At 50.4% G+C, this 13,025-nt stretch overlaps 1 protein-coding gene across 1 annotated transcript in view; it reads right to left on the reverse strand.

Annotated features, from left to right (window-relative positions):
* Nucleotides 1–6,594: 6,594 nt before the first annotated feature.
* Nucleotides 6,595–13,025, reverse strand: part of RBM20 (RNA binding motif protein 20) — a 188,510-nt gene continuing 182,079 nt past the window's right edge. Inside the window, exons 13-14 of the mRNA XM_012663890.1 lie at nucleotides 11,391–11,512; nucleotides 6,595–7,490 (exon numbers count right to left, since the gene is read on the reverse strand). Of these exons, the coding sequence (XP_012519344.1) occupies nucleotides 7,380–7,490; nucleotides 11,391–11,512 (233 nt within the window). The 3' untranslated portion in view covers nucleotides 6,595–7,379. The remainder of the gene's footprint in view (nucleotides 7,491–11,390; nucleotides 11,513–13,025) is intronic.

The following is a 13,025-nucleotide window of genomic DNA, read 5'->3' on the forward strand; positions in this document are numbered from 1 at the left end:
CACCCAGAGCTGTGGTCAGGTGTGTGTGGCAGGGCAGTCCGGTGGTAGAGATAACTGTGGCCTCCTCCTTGTCCTAGGGACGCTGGTTCCTGGAACTTCAGCCAAGTGACAGGAGAAATTTGAAAAACAGAGTTTGAAAACGACCCAGGTGGGCTGGACATGTGGAACAAGGGTCAGGCCTTTGGACACCGGGAATGTCACCCTGGTGTCAAGAACCACTTTACACAGACCGGGAACCATCCTAATATCCCCTCCAGAGGAGTTCCCACTGTGCTTGTGGGCTGTCAGCTACTTACCTAATGATTTTTCAACACCTCTCAGTGCCTCTGCTCACACCGTGTACAGGTCCTCAGGAGAATTCTTCTAGAATATGGAGTCAGGTAGAACAATCTCCCCAGATAAACTGGGGAGCATTCCAATGCTCTCTTTATTCTAATAAGGGAGCCAGGTAATGGAGCATGTTTCCTCTTTTGCCTTGGCTCCCAGGAGGCTCCCAGTCACATCTCATGCTCCATCAGCCCTTACGAATCATATACTTCCCAACTCCAGCTTTCTTCACTCCTCATTTAAAATTTTTCTGTTGGCTTAATCTGGTCATCCATGGCCTGTGTTGCACATCATCTTAACTCCTTGTTGGAAAGAGGCGGCAGGCAAATAACAATCAAGTTTCGCTCAGGAAGGAGAGGTCAAAAGTGCAAAGTCTGGGGTGGTGGGAAAAACCCTTTTGATCATGCCCTTGTGTCCTAAGTACCCCAAAAGCAGAGAGCAGGACGCTTCCCTTTCTTCCTGTCCCTGATGCAGGAGGAACTTGAGTAGCCCCCAGGGCCCTCCCTCCTCTCTCAGCCCCTAGATCCAGCTTCCCTGGAAAATTCTCCTGAGTGAGGAGAAGGAAGAAACAGCATTTCTTTGGCCCCCTTGGCCTTCCTGCCTGTTTTCCTCCAGTGCTACGGGTAGGGGTCTTTCTTTATTTAAAACTTTCTAGGGAGGAGAAATATTGGTGATATCAGTTTCTGGAATTTAACAACCAGGAAGTCAGTCATAAGCACATATAGCTAAACTGGGCTTTCCAATTTACCCAAGCTGCTCTCGGCAGACCCGGAGTCTAGAGGCTTTAGGGAAATATGGGAAGACCCCAGCCCTGAGACAGGCAGTGGAGCACAGTGGTTGAGAGTGTGGTTTGAAAGTCTTGTGGACCTGAGTTTGAATCCCAACTCTGCTGCTTGCTGGCTGTCTGGCCCCGGGCAAACCACTTTGTCTCTCTGAGCCTCATTTTCCCCATCTCTGAAGTAGGGAGAATAACAGCACCTGCCTCTCAGGTTGTGAAGAGCCCAAGGGACAATGTCCCTGCACAGGACACCCAGAGTGTGGCACGTGGGCAGGCTCAGTAATCAGCAGTGGCTCGTGGAGGGTGGGAGAGAAAGTGCGTGTAAACTCCAGGGTCCCTCGCGAACAGTGACATGGCTCTGGGCAATGCCCCCATTCCTCATACCTCCTCCCCAGAAGGATCGCTGACGCTGCACAGCTCTCTGTCCTCAGGGGCAGGGCTCTTACCAGATCGTGGAGCTGTTTTAATACCCATGACACTTTCAGCCATTAACGAAGACAAAGAGAGCTTTGGAAAACTGACTTCTGCCTGAGCACCGTAAGTATGAATCCAGCTAAAAAAAAAAGCGTGGCACGTGCTCCCAAACCCAGTCTGATGACCACCCCCGACTCCACCCCCTGCCCCGCCTATGACCAGCAGCTCCCTCCAGCTCCTTCTGCCACGGCCAGGCTGGTCTCCTTTATCTGTCTCCCACTGTAAGGCCTTTTTCACACTAGAGTCTTCCCTATCTTGAATGGTCTCTATTCATATCTCTCCTGCCCCAACCCCAGTAAAATAAATGCCCCTTCTATTCTAGGAGCTGCTGGGCAAGTCCCTGATTGACATCTAGGGCAGTGTTTCTCCAGGTGTGATCAGTGGACTCCACCTGCATTGAATTGCCCCCAGGCTCGCTAAAATGCAAACAGCTGGGCCCTCTCCAAGCCCTCGTAGGCCCGAATCTCCGTGCGAGGGGCCAGGAATCTGTATTTTTGCCAGCTCCCCACGTGAGCCTGATGCACCCAAAGCATGAGAATCCATGATTTGTCTTGAGTTCCTTGCTGAGTGCCCAAGTGTAGCCAGGGCCACACCTAGGAAATTCATGAAATAATGTAATTGAAATAACCTAAACTCCCCATGTAGCCCCAACAGGACTACCCAGGAGATCTGGATTCTAGTCTTGGCCCTATACTAACAAGCTCTGTTGCCTTAGGCAAGTCACATCCCTTCTCTGGACCTGTTTGCTCACTTGCAAAAGGAAAGGCTAAGACTTGAGGGTCTCTGGGGCCATCCTGCTCTAACATGCTTGGAATTTCACTTGGAATAAGTGACTTTGTAGGGCCATCATGATGGGAAAAGAGAGTGGGGAATTGTCAGGGGTGAGCCCAGATGTCCAACCACTGCCAAGGTGGACAGTCAACAGTTGGTATTGAAAGGGGCACAGAGGTCTCGGGCCAGACTGGGGCCAAGGTTGGGACCCAAGTGACCTGACCTAGTGGGGCACTGTGAGAAGCAGCCCCAGTGTCTAGGCCACAGCAGAGTCAGGCAGGGGAAGAGGGGAGGGATGTGGGTCTGAGTGTCAGAGCTCCAGCCCAGTGGACTGGCTCAGACCCAAGCTGTAGGGCCCACAGGGACATCCAAGAGAAAATGGGAACACCCAGGGATGTGGGAAAAACTGCAACTCAGGGGGGTCCCTGGCAGGGTGTCTCCACTGCACAACTCCAGGGGGCGCCATCCTGTAGAATACAATGTGGCTGGTGCTCTCTAGAGCTGTGCCACAGAGAGCAACATGCTGGGACTAGGCACCAGGGTCACCCTCAAGCATCCTAGATCCCGAACTTAGGGCAGCAGGACCAGCCCTAGGCCCATTCACTGCTTTGGCCAGCTGCAGCACAGACAGCAGTTGCAGAGAAGGATGTTTCCCCATCCCTCTTGGTTGGAAACTGGAGGCCTGAGCTCTGCCCAAGGATGGCCACATGGAGTGGGAGTGGGGTGGAGGCACAGCGACAGGCTCGACAGGAACTTTCCTTGGATCAGCAATCTGTTCCCAGTAATTACAGGCGGCCCCTCACCTTGCCCTCTGGGTCCAGACTGCCCAGCCCCTCCCCGTTGACTGAGGAGCAGTGAAAACAAGAGGGAAGGGCCCAGGACATACAAAGGACTGGCCAACTGGGCCCAGGCGACTGGCATTGTTTTGTTAGAAGAAATGGTTGAGAAAGAACTTAAGAATACCTGAAATTTGGAGGTTGCTGTCCGGAGCACAGATTGCAAAAATAAACAAGATCGGTGCCTTGCAGCATACCAAGCACTTTCACCAGCAATTATCTTAACCCAAAACCACCCTGGTAAGTGATTAATATCATTATCCCTTTCTACACCCAGGGAAGCAGGCCTTAGGAAGTCATGGGCTAACAGTGGCAGGGCCAGGCCTCTCCGGGCCTGCTGTTTCTACAACAGCACTGACCACCAGATCTTCATCTTCACAGGGGATGGAACTGCCAGAAATGGCCTGACCCTGGTGCAGGACAGCCGGGTTCAGCCAACAGAGGCCGGGGAACACCGGGTAGCAAAACTAGGGGTTTGTAAGAGGCCAAGAGATTTTTGTGCCTGAGCCTCCAAAAGGGACAGCAGCCCCCCACTTAGTCAGACTCACACCCCAAGGCTCACCCCTGAGAACCTCTAATTCTCTCTGGTAGCCTAACCAGAGCCCTCGCAGAAGCCGTTTTGCCCTCTCTGTTCAACCCGTGAAAACAGTCGAGATTCAGAGGGACCAAATCCCAAACTTTGTGCTTGGGGAACTTCCCCCAGCCAAATGTCAAGGAATCCTGCATGACACACATCACTCACAAGCTTTCAAATTCTCTTTATTAAAAATTTTTTTTCCTTTTGTAAAAACAAACACTTTGCAGTCAGTTATACAGATCAAGAAAAGTGGTGACAATTTATAGGACACTCAACAAATTTCAATACTTTACAAGTTCAAACTTAACAGTGTTTTGTTTTTCTCATAAACTCAAAAAACAAACTCTGGTCCAGTTCAAGTATAGTCTGACAGATCACAGCCTCCAATTGCCCAAGAATGGGAAACCCTGATACCAATGGTTGCTGCTCACACCAACATCAAATCTACCAAATTCTTTGGGAATACTGTCTAGAGACACTTTATTTCAGATGTTAACGATGAAAAGAAAATTATGCAGGCCTTTATTATATTATACCCAGGGTACAAATGGATCTGTTGCTCAAGGCTACTCTTGGGCAACCTTTTCTGGGAGACACTTTGAAATGGTTGACGAAACACTAAAAAAAAGCTTTAAAACATAAATCGATTATGTTCCTGGTTGCCTTTAATGCTGCATTGGGTGTGACGCACATAGGAATAAAAAGTGCAAATTATAGGGTTGGTGAAGGACCATGCCAATGGAATTGTATAAAAATAAATAAAAATAAATATTTATATATATATACACACATACAAGTATAGACTCTTAGATGATTTTAAACGGAAGGCTCTGATTGAATGCAGAGATAGCCTCTTCTCTCTCCCTCCCAGGGGCTGTCTCCAGCTTTCCAACATGAAGGTCAGTCTATCAGCAAGGGAGGCTTTACATTACTTGGGAACTCGACCATCTGGATTTCCATGGAAATGCTGCTGGGGTTGCGGGGAGGAGGAAAATGCGCTGTGAGGTCTGCTCCCACTTTGCTGGGGGACACAGCACCCAGCCTCTGATGGAGGACGTGGGCTTTTCCCAGCAAGGTTTGGACAGGAGGCCAAAGAGTGGCCCCCAATGGGAAGAAAGACACATGGGGCCGAGGGTTTTCTGAGAAATGGAGGAGACACAGCTGGTGTCCAGAATGGCAGGTTAAAACCTGTGGAGTCGGACAGGGGAACAATCTGGGATGAGCCATGATCTTCAGACTTTATTCTATTTGAGACACCAACTCTCCTACCACTCCCATATGGGTTGTCAAAAGACAAAATTACAACAAATTTGAAGATCTTAATTGGCTTTTATTTTTGATTCTAGAACTGGGCAACACCTCATTCTACAAAATAGAGTAAGTGTTCCCATGAGCTAAGCAGGGGAGCTTGGCTTTATAGACAGAGAAGGGCTGAGGAAAGGAGACACAGAGAACAAAAACCAGCCTGGTCATTTCAAAGTTACTTTCCTTGTAAAAGGTAAAGCAGAGGTGACTTCCTTATCATGCCGGCTAAAACTAGCCTGTTTGGGGATTTGGCTATTTTCTCTCTCTCTCTCTCTCTCTCTCTCTCTCTCTCTCTCGATTTCTTGGAAGGTCAGATAACCAACTTAGTTTTGGCTTGGTGATGCGGAACTTTGGCATGAGTGACTCCATTTTGGTTTGGTCTGTTGAGCCTAGTGCAGGACAGTCCAAACCAGGGGCCTCCTGTACATTCTATTTAACAGCCTGATGACAAGTTCAGGTTTCTTGCTTCTTCCAAGCTCTCATCACCACACCTGTCCAAACTGGTCTGTTTTGCTCTGGTGCCTTAACTCTTGTCTCTCCCGGGGTCCCACAGTTCTCTTTGCCCGTGACCGTATGCCTCAAGGTTTCCACGTGATCTTTCTACGTTCTACATTTGTTTCCTTTCTGTGCTTCAGTTTCCTGACATAAAACATCCCTATTGAGCTAGATAATCTCGCCATCCTTCTTCCATTAGTGCAGAGGAAAGAATGTGCAGCATACTCTGACCTACCATAAAAAGAAAAATGAAAACAAAAACCCACACACAATCCCTTCTCAGTGAACCCGCCCGCAGTCTGGAATAGAAAGGACAGGAACTGCCCAGGGGAGAGTGACCCATCTTCCTTGTTTTATTTTTCACAGGCAAAGCCAGGGAAGGCACTTCAGGGGAGTAGCTCAGCTCGTGAAAACAGCCCCAGGCTCCCTTCTGGCCTTCCTGGGCGCTGCTGTGTGGCTGTGGCAGAGCCCTATTTCCCCCCAGCACCCTTGTCCCAAACCCTTCCGATGACTGTCTGGCGAGAGACCCCATAGCCCTTTGGGGGCCTGAGGGCACTGACCTCCAGTGCCAGAAAGAGCACTGGGAACAAGGGCTCTGTTCTTCATAACATTTTGACGTCAGAATCTGCACGTGCGTTCGGTCAAACCCCAGCAGCCCTCAACCTCTGCCCAGTTGGAAGGGCCCCCCCTATAAACCGCTGGAAAACCTCAAATGCTGCTCTTCAGCCCTGCAGCCTTCTCTTTCTTTAGCTTCTTCCCCCACGGCAGGGCCATTTAAAAACCATCCCACACTGTGAGGCTGTTGTGCCCCAGAGTGCAGGCACCAAGGGTGAGTCAAGGACAGATGCTGCTTCCTTGTTATTGCACCTCTCGAGCCAATGCCACCCACTGCAGAGAGGCCAGCCCTCCACCTAAGGCCATGCCAACTGCTGTTTTAGCTGGAGAGAGAAGATGCTTCCGTTTCCATTTTTAATTAAAACGAATCTATACCAAATTCATTGTCCAGAATAGAACAAAGCCTGACGGCTCCCGAAATCAAGAGGAGGGAAATAGGTTTGGAGGAAACTTAGAGCTTCCAAAACGAAGGGCTCTTTTCTTCCCCCATAAAATTCATTTAATTTTACTTTAAGGCATAAATCTGGTAGACTTACAGAATAGTTGAGAAGATGAAAAAGTTATTAAAGACAGGGGCTTTTCAAAAAGGCAGAGCTGGAGAAAGAGGTTAATGAAGCCACTCTCAGCTTCTGCCAACTGATTGTCTATGATGTCCTCTCCTCGGGACTGCGGGACCCCACTCAGCAACCCCGCTCTCCCTGCGGGATGCCCGGGACGCCAGGCAGGGACACCGCTGCAGATTCCCTGAAGAGGTTCACTCGACCCAGGAGTTTCCATTCAACCATTTCCTTGCATGACTCAGCCTGGCCTGACCTGTTATACCCCATCAAGAATTTAAACACTGTGAAAATCCCTGAGAAGTTGGATTTTATGAAAAGGAAATGATCCTTGGCACAGAGGAGGGAGGGGGACAGGGAGAGGAAGAGAGAGAGAGAGAGGAGCAAATTGAAAGATCACTTGAGAGAAACAAAAGTCAACATGGAGAGTTGGTGACCCTCAGCAGCCGGACACGCCAGGGTGACTTGGCTCCTGGAGACACTTTGGGGGCATTTTAATGAGTCTCTGGGAACAAACCCAAGCAACACGACCTGCCTGGCTTTCCTTCCTCTCGGGCCTTAGTCCTGTCCCAGTGGTCAGGAAGGCCCCACTTGGGCAGGCCTCCCTCTCCCACCTTCCAGCAGCAGCAGCAGCAGCAGCAACATCAGAGCTTTCTCCTTTCGAAGCGTGGCACGATTCCACCATCCTCGGGCCTCGGGCTGCCAGCCCCCTCGGTCTCCTTGAGGCCCTCCTCAGCCAGCTGGGACAAGTACTTCTGTGGTGGGAAGAGAGGGGAAGTGGAGAAACAGACGTGTCAGTGGTGACCCAGCAGGAGAGAAGAGGAGGGGAGGGGATGTGTCTCAGTCCCCTCTCCCAGCATCTGGGCCCAGTGGGGGGACACTCTCTCCAGTCCCCAAGTCCCCCTGGAGCTACAGAACCCAAGCTAAGCCCCTCATTATGGTAGTTTACACAGAATAGGCATCTCTTTTAGAAGAAGTAGAAAGCACAGATACAACAGCAAACACTTCCAAAGCCCTTATCTGGTGCTGAGCACTGTTCTAACTGCTTGACTTATTTAAATTCATTTAATCCTCACAACCACTCTGTTTTCCAGAAAGAACCCAGTCTCGAGGCACCATGTCCACACGTAAAAGGCAGGGGAAGGGAAGCTGGAAGGCGGGGGAAGGCAAGCACCGTCCTCTAGCAATTGTGTAAGACAGAAACCACAGCCTGACATCCAAGACTCTCAACAACCTGTTTCCTGTCAGGGCAAGCTAGCAGGTGGAAAGGTTTGGAGGTCTTTGGATGGATTTTAAAATGGCCTGTCTGTTCTACAGTTGGGGGCAGCCTCCACATGGCCCCTGCACACTCACTGCCTTGACTGGCCCCAGCGAAATACTATGAGCCAGGGTGGGCGGCTCGTGCTGTCCGGAGTCAATGCGGTGAGACAGGGCGAGGAAAGGCCTGTGGCCCCCGCTGGGATCCTCTGACTGTGCCGGGGCAGCAAGGACAGTGCGAAGAGCACTGTGTTAGGAGTCAGGAAGGTCAGATCCAGCACAGTGGCTAAGTGTGTGGGCTCTGCTGTCAGATGACCTGGGTTCAAACCCTAGCTCTCAGCAGGCAGGTTAGCAAATACTCTGACATCTGTCAAGTGAGGGTGATAACGGTAACTATGGCACAGGCTGCCGTGAAGTTAAGAGAGGCAACGCAGAGTGTTTATCAGAGTGCCTGGCACAGAATACACACTCAGTAATGTCGGCCTTTCTCATCCACAGCACCAGCCACATGATTTGGGGACAGTCATTCTTCTCCCAGCCTCAGACTCCTAATCTGTTAAAGGAGGGGAACGGTGGCTTCCTCACCCCTCCTCCTGGCATGATTCTGAGGGCCAGAGGACAGGATGTGTGTGCATAGGACAGCTGGGTCTGCCTGCTCTCTCCTAGAAGAAACTGTGGTTGGCCTCCCAGGATGGGGACAAGCTGACCAGGAGAGGGGCAAGCTATGGATGCCAGGGGGCAAGGCTGCTGACAGGGGCTCATGGAGGGAAACTATGCTCAGGAAAGTGAGTGGATGAGTACACTGCATACGGGTATGTTCCTCTTTGGGACCTGGAGCCAAGCAGGTATCCGGTTTTCCTATCTAGCGCTGATTCCACCTGTTGTTCCGGATCACTCATGGTGGGTTCTTGCAGAGTCATGATAGCAGCAGGGCACAGCAGGGGTTGCTCGGAGAGAACGGAGGCTCCTTCCACCTGCCCCCTGCCTGGAAGAGTCGTCCTGGATCCCATCCTTGAGACCTCCTGGTGGGTGCTAAGTTTAAAAGTTGCCTGACTTAGGTGTCAGCCAGCACCTGCTGCTCAGGGTGGGGTCAGCCAAGCTGTGTGGACAGAGTCATTGAGTCAAGGCCACTGACAGAAATCCTATCTGGGAAGCCTGTGGTGGAGGATCCCAGCTCCCCGACAGGTGCACCAGGTAAACCTAAACTGCAGTTGGCCAGCATGAGAGGCTTAGCTAATGTCTGCCCCTGGTGTGCCTGGGGACCACAGGAATGGCTCCGGCCTGCTGCTGGGAGGGGAGTCTGCCTGGGGGTTTGGCCCAGAGGCCCAGAACACAGTGCAGTCCACTGCCTGGAAAAAATACATGGGTTAGAATTAGAGGCCCTGGCAAGTCTGAACTCTTCCTAACTCCCTGGGTGACCTTGAGCTGTGTGGGGTCTCTGGGGGCTGCACAGTCCCACCGAGACTGCTGGATGAGATAAAAGGTTCTCACACCAAGGTATTAGAACCTGCTGGGAAGACTGTTTACATTGTATATTCTCAGACCGAACCCCAAAGAGAATGAGTAAGCAAGTGTAGAGTGGGATCCAGGAAGCTGCATTTCAAAGAGATTCCAGCTAGTACACAGACCAAGGTTTGGGAAACTCAGGACCAGATGATCTCCAAGATCCCTTCGGGCCCCGCCTTCTGTGGACTTCATCTTGGTGGGGAAGGGGATGATCATGTCCTCGGGCTAGACGACTGCCCTCAGCTGGCTCTGCGGAGCCCAGTCTAAATCCCCTGCTCTGGCCAAGTCAGGCCTTCACTGCCCAGTCCCACACCCTGTGGCTGCCTTGGTCACAGAGCAGCAGCTCTCCGGAGGGAAATCTAGAGGCTTAAATGACCTGAGTTTGGGCATAGCCAATGACAGTCCCTTGCAGATGGCGACCCAGGCCGTGACATTACAGGTCTCAGTTTCTAAGATGAGCTTAGTAGAGTAAAAAGAGGAAAGTGATTAAGAATCAGGTGATCTGATCCTAGGTCCAGTAACTCACTATCTGCGTGGCTTGGACAAATCACATAGCTTCTCTAGGCCTCAGTTTCCTCAATTATCAAACAAGAGAGTTAGTCTATACCCGAGTTTCTTAACTAGGGGTGCACATTTGAATCATTTGGAGAACGTTCTCAAATTACATATTCCTGTACCTCCCTCCACCCCCAATATCTGACCTAGTACATGTATTTTAGCCACACTGTCCAGGTGATTCTGGTTCACATCCCTGGTTAAGAACCACTGGATCGGTTACTCTTTAACAATTTAATGGTAACAGTAATGCCTGGCCTGGGACCAGGGAACGGCCCTGATGAGGATTTCTTGTGGTGAGGCCTATGAGTCAAACAAGTAGTCTGATTCCTCACGGTAAGAACGGGAGGTGTCCTCAGTGAGACGCTTACCCCTGGGCATCTGATAAACGAAGCCCTCTGTTAAGTTGCTAAAACCCAGCCTATACCAGAAGTTAATTATGAACCCACATTCTAATATACTATATATTAGTTAGGTATACATTATAGAACATATTACCATATTTCATCGATTTTAAGACATTTTTTCACACATTAACATCTCTGAAATCAAAATGCATTTCTCAGTTGATGGAGTCTGACCATTTAATTTGCAACTTCTTTTTTCTTGCTGGTATCAAAAAATAGTGATGTGTCTCACAAATGATGGCACTTTAGATTGGATGAAATGTGGTATGCAGAGTATTTTTATATGTCACCTTTTCATAAACTTTATCAGTTATTTTATTTATTGCTTGTTTCCTACATTAGAAGGGAAACTCCATGAGGACAGGGGTTTCGTTTGCCTTATTGTTGATGCTGTTGTATCCCCAGTGTCTGGAACAGCGTCCAGTACACAGTCTGCCTGTGATAAATAGTTGCTGTACGGAGGAACATTTAAATAGAACATAATAGTGGTTTTTATTCTAACCAACAGGGATATCTGCACAGAAGAAAAGAAACAGAAATATCTGCATCTGGAACATCCAGGCTTTGTGGGAAGGGGTCAGCCCCAACCATGGGCCAGCTGAAGTCCGGCCTAACTCGAGTTACTCACAGTATAAAGAGAGTGGCAGATGTTAACAAACCCAACCCAAACAGATGCTCCGGGAGTGCATGGGAAGCGGCCACCACATGGAGCAGCCTGGTGGAGTCAAGTCTACAGGAAGAGCAGGAGTTCTCCGTGTGGCGGGAGGAGATAGAAACCCACAGGCAGGAAACAGCTTGGTGTGCTCGGGGAATGGCGAGTAGCCTGCGCCTGGGCTAGGCCCTGGAGGTGGGAGCTAGAATCGGAGGCCTGGCCTGGGTGTGGAGACAGGGGACCCCAGGGGGTGCTGGGCAAGGCAGGCCGGTGGTTACCTGTAAGTTCCTGTAGTGGACAGCACTGCGACAGTGGCTCACCTTCGCCATCTCCTCGCTCGTGTAGAACAGCCCACACAGCTTGCAATAAAACCCAGTTCTGGGAACCACGAACTCCACCCCTGGGGAAGGATGGGGACAGACAGGCAGGCATTAGGAAGGCACGGGAGGCAGTCAGGTGGCAATGGGAGTCATGAGCTCCATCCCTCACTTGCTGTTGACTTTGGCTGGTTACCTAGCTTCTCCAAGCCTCATTTTCCTCATTTGCAAAACAGTCACAAAGAGACTAGCACCTGCTCCATTCACAAGTGCTTGTGAAAGCAGGGGACGTCTCCATGCCGTGTGGTGAGCACCTGGCAATCATATGCTCTGCACTGACCTTTGGGAATCCGGGTCCAGGCCCTCCCACAATCAGCCTGCTTCCAGGAAAAGAAGGAGCGTTCTGACTTTTCACTGGTTGGATTTCATTTCTCCACATTGTACCTCTCTCTGCAGCTGTTGTGACCAGGACTCTGGAAGAATTCTCTCATTTTTGTTTATTTTAGAATAATGTTCATTAAAGAAAAAATTTAAAATAAACAAAAACGAGGGGAAAAAATCACCCAGAGTCACTCCAATCCAAATATTTATTCCACACAATTTATCTATATGTAGGGCCTTTTTTTTTTTTTTGGCAATTTTAATCATACCCTAAATGCAGTTCTGTATCCCCCTTTTTCATGTAATAGTATATCATAAACATTCTTCCACCTTCCTCCAGGCTTTGTATCTGAGCCATCCATTAACAGCATTTCATTTGAGATTTGTTAAATGTAAGTCCCAGAATTCAGAGAGGCCTTTTGATTCCAAGGGAAGGAAGCAATGGCCCCACAGCCATAGAGAAGTGACAATGTCGCAACCAGAGGATTCATCTTTGAAGGGATGGTGGCTGCCCAGCCTCCACGAAGGTGTTTTGGGGGTCACGGTTCTCCTCTTGAAGACATGGTGGGTCAGCAGAGTAGAAAGAGCCCAGGTCTGAGAGGGTCTAGGCCAGATGTTAAGAACCTGTGTAACCTGGACTCAGTTTCCTCATCCACAAGTGGAGTTAGGAAGGACACAAGCCCTGCTTAGTGGGCACCGGACCGTGAAGCTGTGGCCAAAGCACAGGGGCGTGAGGGCTGTGAAAAGCAGGGCCCCCCATGCAACTAAACGAGAGGGGCTGACGCTCGGAACACCCAGATCCCACTTGCAGGCCGGGCCGTCCCCTGCACGTGAGCAGGAGCACTGCAGCTGGGCTGGGCTGGGCTGCTTCCCTCTGCTCTGCTGGAGATGGGAAATGGCCGGAGACCTGGCCACACTGGGTAGGAGAGAAGGGCCCTGGGGCAGCACAGGCGAAGGGATGGCAGCTTCTCGCAGGGAGGGACACGGATGGTGGCCCCTGCAAGGCGCTGCACGACTGACCACAAATCCAGTTCCTCTTCCTTCTTCCTTTGCTTTCCTCCTCCCACCTCCCGGGACACTGAGCTAAGTGCCTAGAAGACCCTGTCACAGAGAAGCAGCCTAGACTTGAAATTAGAACTTTTTTTTTCCATTAAAAAAAAGCTGGCCGGGCGCGGTGGCTCACGCCTGTAATCCTAGCTCTCTGGGAGGCCGAGG

Source organism: Propithecus coquereli, unplaced genomic scaffold (assembly GCF_000956105.1).
Source record: "Propithecus coquereli isolate 6110/MARCELLA unplaced genomic scaffold, Pcoq_1.0 Scaffold84, whole genome shotgun sequence".
Classification (NCBI taxonomy): Eukaryota; Metazoa; Chordata; class Mammalia; order Primates; family Indriidae; genus Propithecus; species Propithecus coquereli.